This window comes from Typopeltis vanoorti, chromosome 1, assembly GCF_054136105.1.
Source record: "Typopeltis vanoorti isolate ZY-2024b chromosome 1, IOZ_Tvanoo_1.0, whole genome shotgun sequence".
NCBI lineage: Eukaryota > Metazoa > Arthropoda > Arachnida > Uropygi > Thelyphonidae > Typopeltis > Typopeltis vanoorti.
In genome coordinates this window covers 168,880,197-168,899,292 of record NC_143549.1, presented here as the reverse complement: position 1 = coordinate 168,899,292, position 19,096 = coordinate 168,880,197, and the positions used below count along the sequence as shown (strand labels likewise).

At 34.8% G+C, this 19,096-nt stretch overlaps 1 protein-coding gene across 1 annotated transcript in view; it reads left to right on the top strand.

The window, feature by feature from the left end:
• Nucleotides 1-19,096, top strand: part of LOC150110633 (failed axon connections-like) — a 91,968-nt gene that overhangs the window by 48,787 nt on the left and 24,085 nt on the right. Inside the window, exons 2-3 of the mRNA XM_090399957.1 lie at nucleotides 4,746-4,948; nucleotides 18,564-18,696. Of these exons, the coding sequence (XP_090256083.1) occupies nucleotides 4,746-4,948; nucleotides 18,564-18,696 (336 nt within the window). The remainder of the gene's footprint in view (nucleotides 1-4,745; nucleotides 4,949-18,563; nucleotides 18,697-19,096) is intronic.

Genomic DNA, 19,096 nt, shown 5'->3' with positions numbered 1-19,096 from the left:
TTACCACACATGCAAATGGAAAGAACATGTAACGTATGTATGACGTATAAGATTGACCAGGATTGCAATGTCATACAAGCCAAGAAGGTATAGAAACAGGAAAAGTGAAGTTAGAAGAGGATTAAATAGCTCGAGGACACAAAAGAAAAAAATATCTACTCATCATCATCATTTATTTATTATATTACATTTTAAGTACATTATGGGAAAGAGAGAACTGCACTCCTTTTTTTTAATAAATAATTTTCTTTAAATAATAAATAAACGAAATTTAAATATGTATCAGTTTCAATCGACTGAGTATGCTGCCATTTGAGGGGAAACGGAAAAAGTATAGTATGAACCATGCACAATTTTGACTGAATAGCTATCAAGGGAGTGGAAATGAGGACAAATGAACAATATTATGAATTTTAAAATAGTGGAATGATATTTTGCGCTTTATGCAAACCAAATATAATGCTCGTAGGACTACAAGATATATGATAAAAATAGTTGTCAATCTTCTTCTTCTTCTTCTTCTGCAGCTTCTCCCACTTAAGTGGGGTCACTGTTTGCAATGAGTCTCCTCCACACCTTCCTGTCTTGGGCTGTCACCACATCCAAGTTCTTCATCTTCAAGTCCTCTTCTACCAGCTTCCTCCATCTCTTCTTTGGCCGCCCACGCTTCCGCCTTCCTTGCACATCCATCTGCATGACCCTTCTTCCCACATATTCGTCCTCCCTCCTCATGACATGACCAAACCATCTCAACCTTTTGCCTCCTGTATTTTTGCTCCTAAGTTCGTAACTTTCATTGTTTCCCCTGACATAGTCATTTCTCAGACGATCCTTTCTGGTCACACCGCACATCCACCTAAGCATTCTCATCTCTGCTACTTCCATCCTGCTGATGTTATTTCCCCTCAGGGCTACAGTTTCTATAGCATATATCATAGCTGGCCTCACTACTGTCCTATAAATTTTGCCTTTCAGATTGATCGGCACCCTCTTATCGCATAACACTCCAGCCATCTCCCTCCAGTTCCTCCAACCCGCTTGTATCCTGCATCCCACTTCCTTCTCAGTTCCTCCATCTTCTTCCATTGTTGAACCTAAGTAGTATCTAAAGTCTCTCACCTTCCTGATGACATTTCCTTCCAGCTCCAGATCTGTCTCCTGGCCGCCGCCCACTGCGCAACACATATACTCTGTCTTACTTCTGCTCAGTCTCATACCTCTCTCTTCCAGTACTTTTCTCCATCTTTCTAGTTTAGTTCCCGCTTCTTCTCTTGAATCTACACACAACAAGATGTCATCTGCATACAGCATTGTCCAAGGCGCATCTTCTCTCACCTCCTCTGTTACCACCTCCATCACAATATTAAACAGAAACGGACTTAATGCTGACCCTTGATGCAAGCCAACTGTTACTTGAAAACTTTCTGTCTGTCCCAAACAGGTCCGAACACTTGTCTTCACATTTCTGTACATTTCCCGCACCAACCTGACATATTTCTCCGGCACCTTCTTCTCCCTCAGACACCTCCAGACTTCTTGCCTTGGCACTCTATCGTATGCTTTCTCCAGATCAATAAATGCCAGATGTAGCTCCCTATGTTTCTCTCGATATTTTCCCATCATCTGCCGTAACCCAAAGATAGCATCTGTTGTTGATCTACCAGGCATGAATTCAAATTGTTCCTTTGCAATCTCAACCTCCTTCCTCAATCTACCATCAAGAACCCTTTCTAGGATCTTCATTGTGTGGGACATCAACTTTATTCCTCTGTAATTTTTACAGAGGAATAAAGTTTTATTCCTCATTTAGTTGTCAATAATATTTTGAAATTAAATGGCATCCAAAAAAATTTCACCGTTGTAAGGAAAACTTCTTTTTTCCTTTCAATGGTGAACTTTTTTTGGAACTTGGAACAATAGAATGTCCCAGTTTTTGTACTTCACATACTGTGCATTTACAGAAAATCCATTGCGGATATCCTATGCTTTCGACATCCTGATAATAAAATGCACTTCTTCAGATAGCATTTCAATGCATTTGACTATGCTGAAATAGCAGGATGAAAGACTAATCTTGCAGCGAAATATTAACGAGAATTGATCTCATGCGATGGAAACTGCATTATTACATTCAACAACGTCGTCATCAGAATATGTGAGCTAGAAAATATATCGTAATATTCTATTACACCTACTGCGAAACATTAAACCATTTCATACTGTGTTGACATTCGCTCTATCTCGTGCATCTTATATAGTATAAGAGAAACAAGGTTATAACATATCTTGAAGTCACTGTTCAATCCCAGTGGGTTCACGAGGTGTCGAAGTGATTGCAGGACTACCATGTCTCCCTTGACTGGAAATATCCATGTTTGAGTCTTATCAAGGAACTGATGCAAGGGAGGTTTAGGGCTTCTAGAGTTGAATTGATGTATCTCAGACAATGTAAAAAGTTTTCTATTTCTCTGTATGATTGACGGACAATAATATATATATATATATATATATATATTTTTTTTTTTATTTTATTTTTTTTTGTTTTTTACACACATACACACTGTTCAATTTCGGTACAGTAGAACAGTGTTCGAAACTTCGAGTGCATTTTCATTCTTTCAGCCATTTTTGTATACACTTTGGCAACATTCACAACAACGTGGCGATTATTCTATTTCTTGCTTTAGGTGCCTCGGCGCTTAAAGTGCCGAGATAATAATGTTGAAGTTCGTTTTTTTCCAGCTGGAAGCAGATCATTTCTTCTCTGAAAGCAGAGAAGAGAAATGGTTTTCTCTTAGTAAAAACAAATAGTCTACCTCCAGCATTTGATATTTGTTAAGTAAGAGCCAAATGATCAGAAACTAAATCAACCCAGATTGATTTGGTTTCTGATTGAGGAATCACCCCAAATTCGTTATGATCGGGTAAATCTATGATATATGCTATTATAATTTGCAGATAATTTCCTTTTAAAATTCTTTGATAAAAACGGAGTGAGATTTGTCAATTTTCTATTATTTTAGGCTGGCTGACCATTCTCTTCGATTTGGTTTCATTAGCAGGTTGTCATTTCTTCAGGTTACCAACTGTGAACTTAAAAGTACGTTACAATTATTCATAAGGTTACTGAACTGAAGGAGAATTAGCCGGTCTCATACGGAAGTGGTTGGGTTTTTCTTTCTGGAAACACAGGTTTTTCTTTCTGTAAAATAGACAGATTGGCAAAACACCCAGTTTACAGATATAAAATACTGGCCTCACCCTTTCGCTTCGTCCGTAATTTCAAAACAGCTATGAATCTTCCTTTAATATGTATTTCTTCAGAATACTGTTAATGCTTTTCTGGTACTCATCTTTCGTTATGTCAAATCGAAATGATTTCTAAGCGTAACTGCTGACTTTTTATAGATCACAACATTTATATACTGCTCACCCACATTTCTGCTATCGGATGTCTTGATTATGGCAAGGAAGTATGTGTTCACCTCATTATTTTGATATCTATTTTTTCCCCTTCGTCTTAAGTTTCTCGATCTTCTCTTATAGCAGTGTTTCTCAAACTTCTGATATCCATGTACCCCTTCTTAAATTTTGATTATTACCAAGTACCCCCTAATTAATTAATTAAAAATTCATTCATTCATTAAAATTAATTAATTAAAATTAATAAATTAATTTAAAATATTAATTAAAATTAAATATCTTATTTGAATTTAAACATAAAATATGATTTATTTTTAAATTTTGGTTCTCTAGAGATGTCAGACGACACACCCTTATCAATTTCATTTGATCCAGATGCAATATCGACGTTTTCTTGTTGCTTACAGCTACTTGTATTTGCTATATTGCTCTCTTTTGTGCATTTTATAAATCCAATCTTTAACCAATGATCCATTTTGAAAGCTAAAAAAAATACTGTATTTACTCAAATGTAACTCTAACTTTTTTTCCCAAATTTAAAGCTAAAAAATCGTGTTGCGAGATACGTGCGGAAATTTTCCGAAACTAAAGTTTTCAGAAAAAAACTGAAAATGGTGCGACTTACCAAGAAGCTCCTACTCGCTATCACTACTTTTGCATCGAGAACAGTTTTTTTGTGTGCATCGTCAAAGTCATCTACTCAAATAGCGTCATCTTCTTTCCCATTATTTCAAGCAAATATTACCAGTAATTTACAAGACTTGAGATACGTAGAGCAGCGAAGAACTGCATATGATTGGTGAGGTATTAACAAAAGATCGCGCGAACCAAAGACAAATTAGCATTTCAACAGTTGAGTTGAAATGCTAATTCCCTTCAACCGAATTCCATAATATCTGAAACACATTCACTGTATGTTTCTTAGTTTTAACACGTTAACGACGGGATGGTGTCAAGCAAAACCATATGTTCCACCGGCAACATATGGTTTTGCTTGGTCTATACAGCAGTTTCTGTTGGAGAGGGGATGTGATTCATTAGTTAGTGCCGTTTTATCCCGGTTGTCTCAAATTGCACTGTTTGTTGAAAAATATGACTCCTTTAATTATTATGCATAGCCGAAAATTGCCACGTACCCCCTAACGACCTTTCGCGCACCCCCGGGGGTACGCGTACCACACTTTGAGAAACACTGTCTTATAGCATTAATACTGGATAATGTTTCTGTAAGCTTTTTTTTTTCAAAAAAAAAATAATTAATTAATTAAAAATAATAATAATAAAATAAAACAAAACGAAAGTCCATTTTTTTATTATTTCAGTGCGTCGATCACAAGATGAAATTCAAATCCAAGAAAGGCCAGCTTCCATTCATTGAACTGAACGGATCTGAAATAGCAGATTCAGATATCATAATCAAAGAACTGGGTGCACAGTTCAATAAAGATCTTGACATCGACCTCAGCTCCGACCAGAAAAATGTCAGTCATGCCTTCATATCCATGCTGAACAACCATACTAGCTGGTAAGTTACATTATTTTAATTTGATGCTGAAATTGATTCTTCTGCGTTTTTTTTTATTTTATTTATTTATTTTTTTATCATGATTAATATTAATATTTTAACCCCATGTTCTTTCAGCAGATGACGTTCATCGAGTAGATAAAACCTTGATAAAATCTCCCTAAAAGCAAAACTGTTGCATTGTATGAAACTTTGGCATTCCAGACCGGATATTAAGTAAATTTCTCAAATTCTTTTACTCAGCATCCCAGATTTGTGATGCCGAGTAAAAGAATAGTTAGGTTCACTAGAATAGGAAACTATTCGGAATCATTGTTAGAGGATTTTATTTCGTTTATTAAGGACTCTTTTGGATATGTTGCTTATTTTAAGATTTTAGAATATTTATTGCACATCTCCTATTTGTTGGTGATCCACTAAAACTGTCAAATGTGGGAACTCACTCTTTACCAAGTTATTGTTATGGACGGTCATGTGCATTGTAAAATAAGCTACATCATTGGAATACCATTAACTAGTCATTCCAGTTTCATGGAATTATTAAAGACAAGTTATTTTGAAGATTTTTCATATTATCATTTGTATCTGAGAATTTGAAGGAAACTTCTATGATATATTTCTGTTTGACTAATTCGATATTTTCGAAAATATTTGGATTAATTCGAAAAGGTCGATTTTAAACCAAATATGAACTCACATTTAGGTAACAAACGTTTAAGATATGATAGTAAGTACTACAACAATATTTTTATAAGATTTTACTATTGTGCTAAGCGGTTTGCGCGGGCATGTATATATTTCATTTCGTTTTACAATACATCTTTTATAACTGGTCATTTTAAGTTGACCAGCAGTCCATTCAATATGAATGGCAATTATTTTGCATCTAAACAACAGCTAATGCATTGCTAAAACACAGAAAACAACCACTATTGTACAAAGATATATTATGCTTTTTTTATTATTTATTTTTGTAAATACAAACTGGATAAACAAGTACCAAATACACAAATGAAGGAACTGTGAGCAGACAAATCACTTCTACAATGCATATACCCGAACTACAGAAAAATGTTTTAATAAAATATCTGCCACAGATGATATTTAGTCCTCATACATGAATAACCGACACAATCGGAACACGTTTCCAAATGTCGCTGGGATGTTGCAGAATAAATCTTTCCAGTTACTATCTTGAAACGTTTTAATGACGATCTTAAAACGTGAAAGGCTTACAAACCATGGAAGAATGAGAGCTCAAGGAAGAAGAAACTTCTATGTGTGTTGTATTCGAGAACATACATTTACCTGTTTGCAATATCTTGTACTGTTGTTTTTAGAACAACCAAAGAATAACAGTACGGGAATAAAGTAAACAAATTGGTCTTTCTGTGTTATTCAGCTGTGAATGAAAAGTGGTTCGAATGTGTTTAGGCATTTATGAAGATTTTAATAGATTAGATTCAGTGCGATGCATTTGAACTGTCGAGGTAAGTCATTAATCGGATTGATGTTTTAAGATACGGATGCCACTCTCAAATGTAATACAGTTTAATGGTTAGTACATATTGCCATTCTTTATAGAATTAATTGTGACATCAGGTAAAAGTATCTCATTTTCCCTTGCATTTTGGACGGAAGTCAGGGATAGAAGAACGTTTTTTACTCTAGATTTTTTCCATACAGACAGGCAAATGTTGACCAGTCCTCCTGATTATACTACGATATGAGAAAAAGAGTCTTGTGATAACCTTATGTTAGTTTGAGATGACCAAGAAAAGAAAAACGTAGCTCAGTTTTCTACCATCTTTTTTCCAATGCAAATGGCACTGTAAGATATACATAGAAGAAAGGTGGACGAAATATTTTGATATATTCGCTATACCTAGCGAATATAGCACAATATTTGCTAGGTATAGATAGTGCTGGAATTTATAGGGGCAATTATATATTAGTTGTTGAAAGATCTCTAGGTACAGTATAAATCAAACCTATTGTTAACGGATAAACGAACCATCTGATCTCATTACAATTTTATGAATGAGAAACACATATCTAAAGTTTTCTAAACTATGGCTAGTGAAGTATTTGCATATATATATATATATATATATATATATATATATATATATATATATATATATATATATATATATATATATATATATATATATATATATAAATAGAAAGGCTGTTCACAACTTAAGTTCTGAACGGGTACATGAACAGAAATAGCTTATTGTATTATAATTTTTGTGACGCTATCCATTTCAGGCAAATTTCTAAATAAAAGAAATGGTGCATGTGTATAACCGTGGAAATGGCCTTTGCATTCCATAGCGATAGGTAGCTAGAAGAACGACTCTTCTAGATTCAAATCTAGTCGCCGACTTAAAGAGGTTTTCCAAAGTCTTTCTTCGGCAAGTCCCCGAATTAGTTTATCTTGCCACGTGCAAGTAATAATAATGATAATAATAATAATAATAATAACTATTATAGACGGTAATACTAGTTACGGTTTAGGACCACGAGATGGCGACAGTAGTCAGCGATGCTGTTGCTCTGAAAAGCTGTATTCATCGTTATTGGTAGTTTAGTCTCATTTTCATAATCTTGAAATTAGGTCTAACAAAAAGTCTTTTAACTAAACAAGCAGAAAACATTTAGAATTGTTTCCATGATAAATAAATACAGAAAGGTACAGAACACATGATTGTTATCAATTATTGACAATATAATTTTAAAATGGTAGCTATAAAATATAAATGCTTTTTTTATATTTTAAACTTTTCTGATTCTTAAAGTTTTCTGATATTCATTTCATGTTATTTCTGAAGATCTTTTTTTTTTTTTTTAAATAATGCTTAACAACTTTTTGCGATTTTTTTTTTTCAATGCCTAACACTTATTAAAGTTAACTGCGTAGTTACAATACTACAGTATTTCATCTTATATTTTCAGGATGAAAATATAAAATCCTTTAATTTTTTTTCCCACAAAGATAATAAATAGCATTAAGGTTCAAACTTACATCTGTTGACAACTGTTTCCATCACCGACAATTTGATTGTGATGCATTTCTGACTCGCGTTGACAAAAGGTGACACGAGAATATGACAGACAGCTACTGCCATCGCGTGTTCCTAATGCTAAACCAACTGATCGATTTCTATTGTTGTAGGATTTAAAAGTTCTTTTTGAAAGGGGGGAAAACACAACAATCCATTTTTTTAGTTACAGATAATCCATTCAAGCATAAATTCATGTAATCAAAAATCATTTTTGTGTAGTTTTTATGTAAGCCATGTTTTTTTTTTTTTTTTTTTTTTTTTTTTTTAGCAAATGTATTTATTATTTTCAAAATATTTAATAAAATTATTTTAAATTAAATATAATTTAAGTGGAAAACTGCTGTTTTTTAGCTGCACTCATCTTAGAGGTAATCCGTTACGACAGTTTATCATAGGTTAATTTTAAAATTTTTCGATAATATACAAATCTTTTTTTTTTTCTAGTATGTAATGCATATTTTACATTCTTAAAGCATATATTCAGTTTTATTTTATTTTTTTAACCTTAATCATAAAGCATTAGGTCACGATATGCGTTTCTTTTTCTTCTGTTTGCTCCACAAATAACATCCAGTGGTGTTTAGTCCGGCAACTCGAAACCAATAGTTTTCTTTTTCTTCAGAGAAGTCGCTATCAACTTGGCTTTCTCCATGAGGGCGAAAATAATTGATTCTCCGATGAAGATTTGGGACGACGCAATAGGTTAAGTAAAGAAGTGATTGTCTTAAGCATCCACATGTGAATGATCTTCCCGAAGAGCAGTACCTTCATATTGCTGTCGCAAAGCCGTCGCACGCCGGCCTGGTTAGCCGAGCGGTTAATGTATCCGCTCTCCTGCAAAGAAGCTGCGGGTACGAATCCCGCCGTGGGCATGGATGTTTGTGATTGTCTGTGAAAATACTACTAGTGTTGATCGGGGGTAGATGGCGTTGGCGTAGATGATGAAGGTGGAGACGGAGATTTGTATAGTAGGTGTCCTCTCTCAATGAGTCTTTAGACTCCCTGGAGGTTATTACGTAATAATAATTATAATTTTATATGAAGTTATTTCTAAAACAAGTGGGATTCACATAAACTATGTGAATCCCACTCCCAAAAAGTTGTAAACTATGGTACTTGAAAAAAAAAAAGAAAAAAAATATATATATATATACCGTGAGTGAGTTGAAGTTTAGGAATCATGTATTAGAACACCATCCAGTATTAGCAGGGAGGTTTTATACTGGAGAGAAAATGTCACATTAACGATACTAATGTACTATGTTTGTAATCTATCGGATGTAGATCTTATATAATTAATAATAAAATCCTAGGCATTCACAGAGATGCCACAGTGAGATTCAAACCCCACCGCATAGTTGGGGAGAGTAGAAGAGTGGAGAGATATCCACTTCCTGATTTTGTACATTTTGAAACTATAGCATATTCATTCTGAACAATACTACGTATAATTTCACTTATGAATTGTCACATTGCCTAATTTCTTTCCATAAGATACTTTAGAGATTAAAACGGATAATTTCGTTCCAGAAGACAAGTTTTGCAATATCGATTTCTTCGTATATCCGCAGAATAAAAATCCCGCAGACTACCAAACATATCGTCATTACTTTTATGATAATGAATACAGCATAGCAGATTCTGCTAATTAATAGCAGAAGTTAATTTACGTAGCATAAACTCAGTGGTTCCATTCTTAATAAAATAAAATTCGAGCAGGTCGTCCTAGTTTCACTTCTTATTTGATATATTTAGAGTCTCAGTCTGATGGAATGTACAATGGTAGAAAAAAAATTATTTTTTTACATATTTGACCTAGGTTCCTTACAGTAGCTATGCCAGTTCCGTCCAATTTACGACCAAGTGCAGATCGATAACCCACACAGTACGGGTGATGCCCATTCTTGAGTGACGGGGAGGGTTCACTGCCTCCGTTCAGATTCTGAAGGTGATCGTCGGTGAGGCACCTCATGATCTGTCTGTCAAACTAGAAGTCACAACGCCCCTGCTGATGACAGATTGCATCCACAGAATGTGAACGTGATGCGAAAAGGCCAAGCCACCCGCTAAGAAAGAATGTAAACAAGAAAAACTTTTCATTTTAATCTTCATGGTGTGTGTGTGTGTGTGTGTGTGTGTGTGTGTGTGTGTGTGTGTGTGTGTGTGTGTGTGTGTGTGTGTGTGTGTGTGTGTGTGTAAACTGAAAAACTTGTTCTTTACAGACCTATTTGCTCCCACCCCTTTCCATTGGGCCTTGGACTTCGTACGATTAACCAAGTCACTAATCTATCTACACATTGTGTATATTCTTTGGCCGACTTTGTGATGAAAATCCTATCACTTCAGTAGGAACAGTTAAAAATCCCTCAAAAAGTCTTTATGTCAGATATGATTCGAAACTAAAGCACTTTCTTCCTTTCTAACTAAAACACTTGTACATTACCGATTGAGCTACAGCGAACGTGTATTAACCCACATAAAATGCTGGCATCAGTTGCCTCTTCCTAATATTTTCACTTAGTCTGATTTAGGACAGTGAATTTAAAGATATCTCACTGGGTCAGACTTTTCTTATCTTATGAACTAAAAAAAATCTAAATATAACTGATCGATTTAAAGAGTGATGCATCCCTTAAATTTTACGCAAAAAGCAACTTAATTTACTAGGCATTCTGATGAAGTTTTTCTGACGAGGCACACCTTCTAGCACAGCTGAAAGAACGATTTTCCAGTTTGTTAGAAAGACCATGATGCAAGTCTATAAAAAAAAAACCCACTAAGGTTTGATAAGTGAATTAGTTCGAATGTAGAATTGAGGAGATCGTTGTCTAGCTACCACTTCCATAATATAGTTGGGAGAAAAATGGGGTATACGCCACTGGAAAAGTCTTGAATTAGATTCTCATCTAGACTCGAGGAATTTTTTTGTTTGCTTTCAGCTGAATGTGAGTTAGCCAGTCTCGTGAAGATAGCGGGATTTACCTCCTAGAAACAGGTGGCTATACGCACATTAACGGACAATACTGAAAAAAAAAAAAAAAGCTGGCGTAGTATAGATGGTGGATTATTCAGTGTTTTGTGGAGTAGTGGCTTCCGGCAAAAGCCTGAGATCCACGGAGGTGTGATGTTGTTATAATAATAATAATAAATCCGGCAGAACACATGCAAATGATAGAAATAACACACCATTTCATGGCAATAATCGTGCTTGGTTAAATTTTAAATAATGAGAGAATGTTCTGTAGTTCGGAAAATGCCCGAGGTGTGGGTATTTCTAACATTTTTTTGATAAGAAAGACTGAAGTTTAGAATTATCCCAAGAAAAGATGCTTTTCCAGAAATTTGGGTGTTGTAAAAAGGCAAGATGGGAAAAAGTTTTCTTTGCAAGAATTAAGATAAGACTCAGTTTTTTACGAGCATGAAAATTAACACAATCATTAGAACTTCATTGAAGAACGGTTCGGGGATCAATTTCACGTGTCAAGTTGATATTCTGGAAGACTGGTTGATTTGTTTACTGCAATATTTATCAGAAGCAAAAGGGTTGCGCTACACTATCACTAAAACTTGGTTGATTTTATAGCAAAATTGTGGTGCTTGACGGTGCTATACAGAAGGAAGATATCAGGTGAAAGAACCGAGCCTCGTACAACTCAAGAATTAATTCCAGACTTTGATAAATATCAAGCACGTGTAATGTGTGACCAGAAAGAAAGTGGCAACCCGGATATAGAAATCCAGAAGACGTTCCATGCGATGGGAGCTTACCTGCTAGACCTTTGTGCGAAGTCCGATGAAATGTTTCAGAAATCAAGAGCAACTATTTGAGATATCCCAAACTTTTTCCTAGATGACGTTCAAAAATGGTGACAGTTCATGATCCCTTGAACTGTCACCATTTCAATGACAAAATCATGTTTAGCTGGTAATCACATAGTAAAGGATTTACAGTTATTCTGGAAATGAAATAATAATAATATAAAAAAACTGCACAGTAATTTGATATCCTTTGAAAATGAATTGAATACTGAACAATGAATTAAATAATAACTGGACTTTGTTAGCGTACCAACCAAGAAGCTGCGGGTTCAAATCCCACCTTGGACATAAGTGCTTGTGAGGCGTCTCTGGATGGAGGCATGAAGTGACTTGAAAAAATTCAATGTTTGGTCTTTAGAGCATGGTTTACGGATTATGTAAAATTAAATTAATACAAACATTATATAAAATTAATAAGGGTGATTTCCATTTTCAACTTATCCACGATACTAACGTACTGCAGGTTTACCATCCATGATGGGAGTCAAGAGTCACATTGGGTAATTTCATGCTGTAGGAGGAATAAAAAGGCAAGCGTCAGCTATGCAACACAAACTTGAACAATTAAAGAAAAATGCTGTAACTTAATTTTGAATCCAAAGGAAAGTCTACTCCTCTTTTCAGACTTCGATTTTAAGTAGGATAAACATTTTTTTTCGACTACACACTCAAAGTTCTCAAAACTATAAACCAATAATGCCGCGAGTGAGCAATTAATTGGAGATTCTTTTAGGGAAAGAACTTCTTCCATGGACTGATAAATGAGTTCTTACACGTTACTCCCTGTTTTAAGCGATGAAGGACCAACTGTAAACATTTCTGGCTCTTCGGGAAAGTGTTCCATTTATTCTTTATGCAACAAATGAACTCAGGATGCGTCTTTTCCCATCCCAATTCTTTTTCTTTTTTTTTAAATTAATTTTTTTAATATTATTGATTCTAGTTTGTATGTTGTCCAAACAATGTAAAAAGTAATCTGAAATCTAGAACACGAAGCGGAATACCTATCTTATGAAATTTAATGTAAACGTTTTAACTTGAAGCATTAACGAAAATGGGAGATTTTGAGCAGCATGATTAGTATAACTCTTGACTAATTGGAGAATGCAATGAGTGTAGCCTTAAAACTAGAAAGCATTGAGACTTCCATGGATAAGTCCATGTATCACAAGTTTGTGGAAACATTACCATTATTCAGAATGAAGGTAACAATCACAAGTGGTATTCGCTGGGTTCCAATTTAAACATAATTTCAGACATTGGTACTGATTCCTCCATTTTTTTATACGACTACTGAAATTACGAAATAGAAAACATCAGCGCTCAATGGACAGTAGCGCAATTATAAAATTTGGTTAAATAATGAAAATGGATAATTTTTGAGAAAATCCCCTGAAATCTAAATATGTGATTATCCTGTGAATGGAAATTTAAATAAGGAAGAATAAAATATGCAGATTTAATGCGGTACGCCTTCCAATCATAAGTCAGCAGAATTTTTTATCACCGAATTCCACACGTTAAGTTGACTTGGGACATTTTTCACAATTTTATTTTTACTTTGTAAGGTTAAAAAAAAAATTAGTAAGAGAAAAATTTATTTCTATTTATTTTGTAAGACATTTCAAGAAGAATAGATATGATTACTTCGCACCGTTTTCCCTTCTTTATGGCCATCAAGAGTCAGACTATTGCCGTGACTGTCATGGCTTTCCTGCCTGACTTCCACTGCATCATAAAAGAAATAATTTAATATACTAACCGGAAAGGGAATTTCCACAGAGATAATGACCTCCCAGATGTAATGAATGATTTATGGGAATGAGAGTCAGAGGCTCCGTTTGCATTTAATAGCGCGTACTGTCCAAACTCGACTAGTCTGTGGCGCTGGGGCCTCTCACCGCTGGGAATTAGCTCATGCACACGAGCTCTGGTATAATATATAGTAAATTGATTTTGGCAATGGTGTGAAAGTTTTATTACTAAAATGTGATACAATGGCTTATAAACTGTAATGTTTACAAAATGAGGTGAACATCGGGTTATTGTAATCTACAGTATGCAACGTATTGAAAAGGGATTTTCATGTTTAGACCCTAACCTGGATTTTGGAACTCATGGACAAATAAATCTATAAATATGTGTTGACGAAATAAAGCAATTATTTTGTTATATCCTCTAAAGCCATTTCATTCCCCAGAGGTGTTATTTACGAATGGTGTTCTCAGCGTAATTTCTCCTGTATGACATCTTTATTACAAGATGCCAATGTAATAAAAACGAGGTAGTTTGAATCTCTGTTTTATTTTGAGGGGCTTTCTCAACATAATCTCCCCTTCACTACATAAGTTTCCGGAGAATAAACGTTTTTCTCTCTCAAATTCAACATTAATACTTTTTAGAGGAAGGGTGTTTTTGAACTTTTTTGGTCCTCTGGTATTTAGGGTAATTTTATTGTATGTTTTAAAAATTCTACCACTGCGCTGTTTTTTAGGTTAATTTTAACGTTTCAACGCAATTCTAAAAGACTACGATCACAGAAATAAAATCGTGTGATCGTAGAAATAAAATAAAATTGTGTACAGTACTAAGTAGTAGCAGAGGGATGAAGGAACAAAATAGATTAGGTACATTTCAGGACCACTTCAAGTGCTGTACACGTGTAAGAGCATATCAAAAGTATGAATTGTGAATAGGAGGATAACTTGGACTGTAAGGTTTGACCAATAGGTGAAAACAGACGTAGGTAGTGAAGGGATTTTTGAAGAATAAATATAGGGAAGATCCTTCCCCTCCTTTACCACGGTCTGAAAGAACAAATGAGCCTTCTTTGGGTTAAGGTGGGATTAGCAGAGCGGAATCTTCCTCATTTATCGTTAATGACTAAAATATGTTGCCTAAACTGGAGTATAACTGGCATTGTATGATATGGAAAAATCTCCCCCAAATAGTCCCAGAACTCCATGGCAGAGGTGTTCCATTAATAATTAACGTATTAGATTCAATGTCTTGCAGGGCCAAGTAACTTTTATTAACCATATTTACCAAGTAACTTTTATTGGCCATATTAGCCAACCTTTGCTGGCTAATATGGCCAGCAAAGGTTGGTCGAGTGTTAGAGCCTCTGCTACTAATGGCTCGCAAAAAGTTAAGCAAGTTTGAGCGCAGTTAGTAATTGGAAGGGATCAATCGTTCGATGCTATTGGCGCACTCTCCCTGGAGGTGTCACATAATAATAATAATTTCCTATCCTAATGTCCTAATTTAATGGCAGACATCGTTCTTCTGCCAAAAGTATATCACAGCTTTCCGTGCTGTGTTGTGTATATGGTATATGAATGTGCCAGGAATAGGCTTTGAACAAGTGAGATTTTAATGTCTTCAGCCAAATTATGGCACAAGAAACCATATTTCGTACCAAAATATTAAAACATAATTTCAGGTCCAAAATCTCGAGAGGTTTCTCAAAATTTATTTTTTTTGGGGGGGGGGGATAAATTAACAAACCCTGGAGTTTTACTTGAAACAGTGCAAAAGGAGTGTGTGTGAAATCTCACCCATAAATCTAGAATATATTAGTTCCGTGGGAGGACTGCGGATTATATAATCCGCAAACCCTAGTCTACAGAATTAATGTAGTATAGGTTTATGGGTTTACTTTCAAACCACCTCGGATCTCCAATAAGCAGGGTTGTGGCCTCTCGCTTGGAGACAAATCGTCTCTAGTGAGAGATTTCACGAGTTAAGTATGTGTAACAGCACAAATATGGCATATCTGGCAACCTAGTTAAAGTAATCAATAATTACTTCAACTCCATTCTATACCCGTTTGTACTATTTTAACTTTGGTTACGAAAAATAAGAGACTTGATTTTGAAAATTACAAAATTTCTATGAGTGTGAACATAGATTTTAGCTCCGTTGTGAAAAGTAATGCAAACTTAAAGAAAAGACGCGAGCAATAAGAAATATAAAGCTCCAGTCAGACAAGAGTCACTGATGTCAAGCAATAATTATAATTAGCACCTGTTTGTGTATAATTGTTTTACTATTCATTTAAGTGTTTTATTATTTTTATCTATTCATTACTACTAACTCTTATCGATAATATCCCTTCAAATTGGTCCTATCTGAATAGGACCAAATCAGTCTCATTCACCAATCTTGGTGAATGAGACTGATTTGGAGGAAAACTGTTGAGAGGAAGTTAGTATTACTTTTTAAGTTTACATTATTACTATTTGATGGTTGCTCTATTTTCCTGTCGATTTGCTAAATCGCGAAGAAACCAATTTCTTCCGCAGTGTAACATAAATCTAATGATGTAATAGGGAGTTTAATCATTGTCAGCTACCCGTGCTGTGTGGTGGTTGTTTCCTCCTGTTTTGAGAGATCTGGCATACCAGAGTTATCTGAAGGAAAGCGTTGCCATACACTTTAGACTTACTACCTCTCCTTCATCCAAAATTCTTATGAAGGTACGTTGCCCTATACGGATTCGAACCAAAGATTTTTCCAATTCCAAACAAATGCCCCGTAATTAGCTATCGAGCTAAATGTATGAAATTTTAACTCTCCTCTACCCCCAAAGTGTCATGTATTTATGAACAAACCTTTTTGTTAAGAGTGCGCTGTTGAAATTTCTCAGCTTAATGAAAGCACTGTGCCCTAACTGTGAAAATCTTGCAGTAATGCAAAAGTAGTATTCCATAACCTGAAAATAGCTATGATAGTTCAACCAACCTCGGTGCGATTTGGATCAGACTGTAGTCTTTCCAAATTAGGATATCTGTACGCAAGTACAGATATCCTAATTTTCCCTTTCCCCGGTTGTAGTCGCTGCGTTGTTTATATTTTGTGTTTTCTCCTTTACGTTTTCAAGGACATTCGCAATCTGCCTATCGGTTGAAATAACTCCAGAATGGATGAGTGACCTGACTGATAGGTCTAGGTCTTGACATTGAGGGAAAAAAATAAATAAATAAAATAAAATAAAAACCCTGATTAACAGTAATTCAAAAAAAAAAAAAAAAAAAAATATATATATATATATATATATATATATAGCTGCACTTGCAACTTGTGTGATGTGCGAATTAGCTTTACTACAGAACATATGACAAGCAATGGAGTTACGTTGAACGCTTTAATGATTTTAACTGTTTACTGGACATTAATAAATTGGGCTCCGTGAATGTAATTAGATACTGTCTGGTTTCTTACTACAGTAATTTTCCGAGGTCTCTTTTTCAGCTGGTTCCCGAGTTAGTCGATTTTAGATACATATTGAGTAGAACTTGTTTGGCTCTAGAAGCGAGAGGTCTAGCATAATTTACAAAAAATTAACAATAAAAGAGTAAAATAGAAATGAAAACGATAAACGATAGATGAGTGAGAAAACTATAGCGACACATCATCAATAGCATTACATAATGTTAGATGGGAATCGTGAGAGCAGAAGAATCTTGAAGCAAGTTATAGCTATACAAATGCCAGAAATATTTAAGAATAGAAAAAGATGATGCATTTTGTTGATAAAAGCAAAGTAAATTAACCCATTTGCACAAACTTGCTATTGTTGAAATGTGACTACCGAGGACAATAGGAGGACAAAAATACTCATGCTTTTCATCCTGCAAAATAAGCCAACTAACCAGAAGAATGTGTGCAAACTGCTGGCCTGGTTGGCCGAGTGGTTAGTATATCCGCTCTAACAGGTCATGGGCTCAAATCCCACCGTGGTCATAGATGTTTGTGATTGGCTTTAGATGGGTGATGAATTTAAAAACCCAGTGTGAGTCTACTGCCCTGCTTATTGGAGGCCTGAAGTGGCTTGAAAAAGTTACGTGTTTAGTTTCTAGAGTAGGGTTTCCAGACTGTAAAAAATTAATATAAATAGAATAAAAAACCAATATCCCAGCCATGGTATTAATGTAGTTTAGGCTTACAACCTTCTGTGAGTGGGAATCACATAAAAAAAAAAAAAATTAGAACATCATACATTTATAATAAATAGCCTTTGGACATAATTTTGATAGGAAGTGTATGATGGGTATAATATTTTTAGGGAGGATGGACAGAACTGTTTATGCTTTGTTTACATGAGTTGATAGCTGTAAAGTTTTTTGTATCTTGTGCCTTTTTGAATATGCTAATGTTACTTTACCAATTTCTATTGTTAATAATTTCAGGTGTTTTTGCTTAACCCACAAAACATTGCAATATCTTGGTGAATTCAGATTTGTAAGAACACACACATGTCTGAGGACCTTGCATTATTATCTAGTTTTTATATAGGAAATATGGAGTAGGGTGTATACCATATGACACTAATAATGCTGCATGTCATATTTCAAAGCTTTGGCTACATGATTTGAGAAAATAACATTGTCAGTTGAACAGGACTTACAGTTCCACTTTCACTATGGGAACTGTTTATGATGGAAAAATAGACCAGAGTTCCTGTATCCATTTATTTGCCAACATTTAGTGGACAGGGATTCTGCTCCATTTGGTGTGATATCTAAGATTGAAGCTAAAAGCATGTTAATGATGTACTAAGGTTTATTAGAGTTTGCAAAACAACGTCTACGTATAATTTTTGCAATACTATATATACATGTAAAGTTCTTGTTCTTTAGCTATTTCATCATTTATAGTTAAGGAAATTGATATATATTTGTAATTGTGTGCCACAGTTTCTAAATACGGTGATATAAATGCAGGGTATTCCGTTACTGGCGGTATAGCCATCCCGGTCAGTTCATTAGAACTGCTCAACTAGATGTGAAGAAGGTTTTGACCTACAAGTTACCCAAACCTGTGCTTAGTTTCTTGGTCAAAGTTGGACTGAAACAGGTAAGTACTATATGTTTTTTATTTATCTTTTTTTTCCCCACCCATTCCTTTTTTTGTTATGTAAATAAAATCAGTAAATATAAATTTTATTTCATCTGTAAATGAACTTGAGCTAAGACATCAGTAAGTCACTGCTAATCTTATGCTACTGTATAAATATTTTAAATTTTCAAAACTATTTCTGCATCTGAGCATTTTTTTTTTTTTTTTTTTGATAGTCTAACCAAATAACCTCCTCTCATCTTCCTTATACCCTCTTTTACCATGCAGTGTTGAGGGTCCATCGATCATCAGACCTCACTCCGTTTACAGGATAAGGTGGTCAGCCTTATGCCCCGGTATATCCTTTGGCCTGTAGTGTTGAGTTCTCAAGGCCAGTTTGCTTCTTTGCGGGATGAAA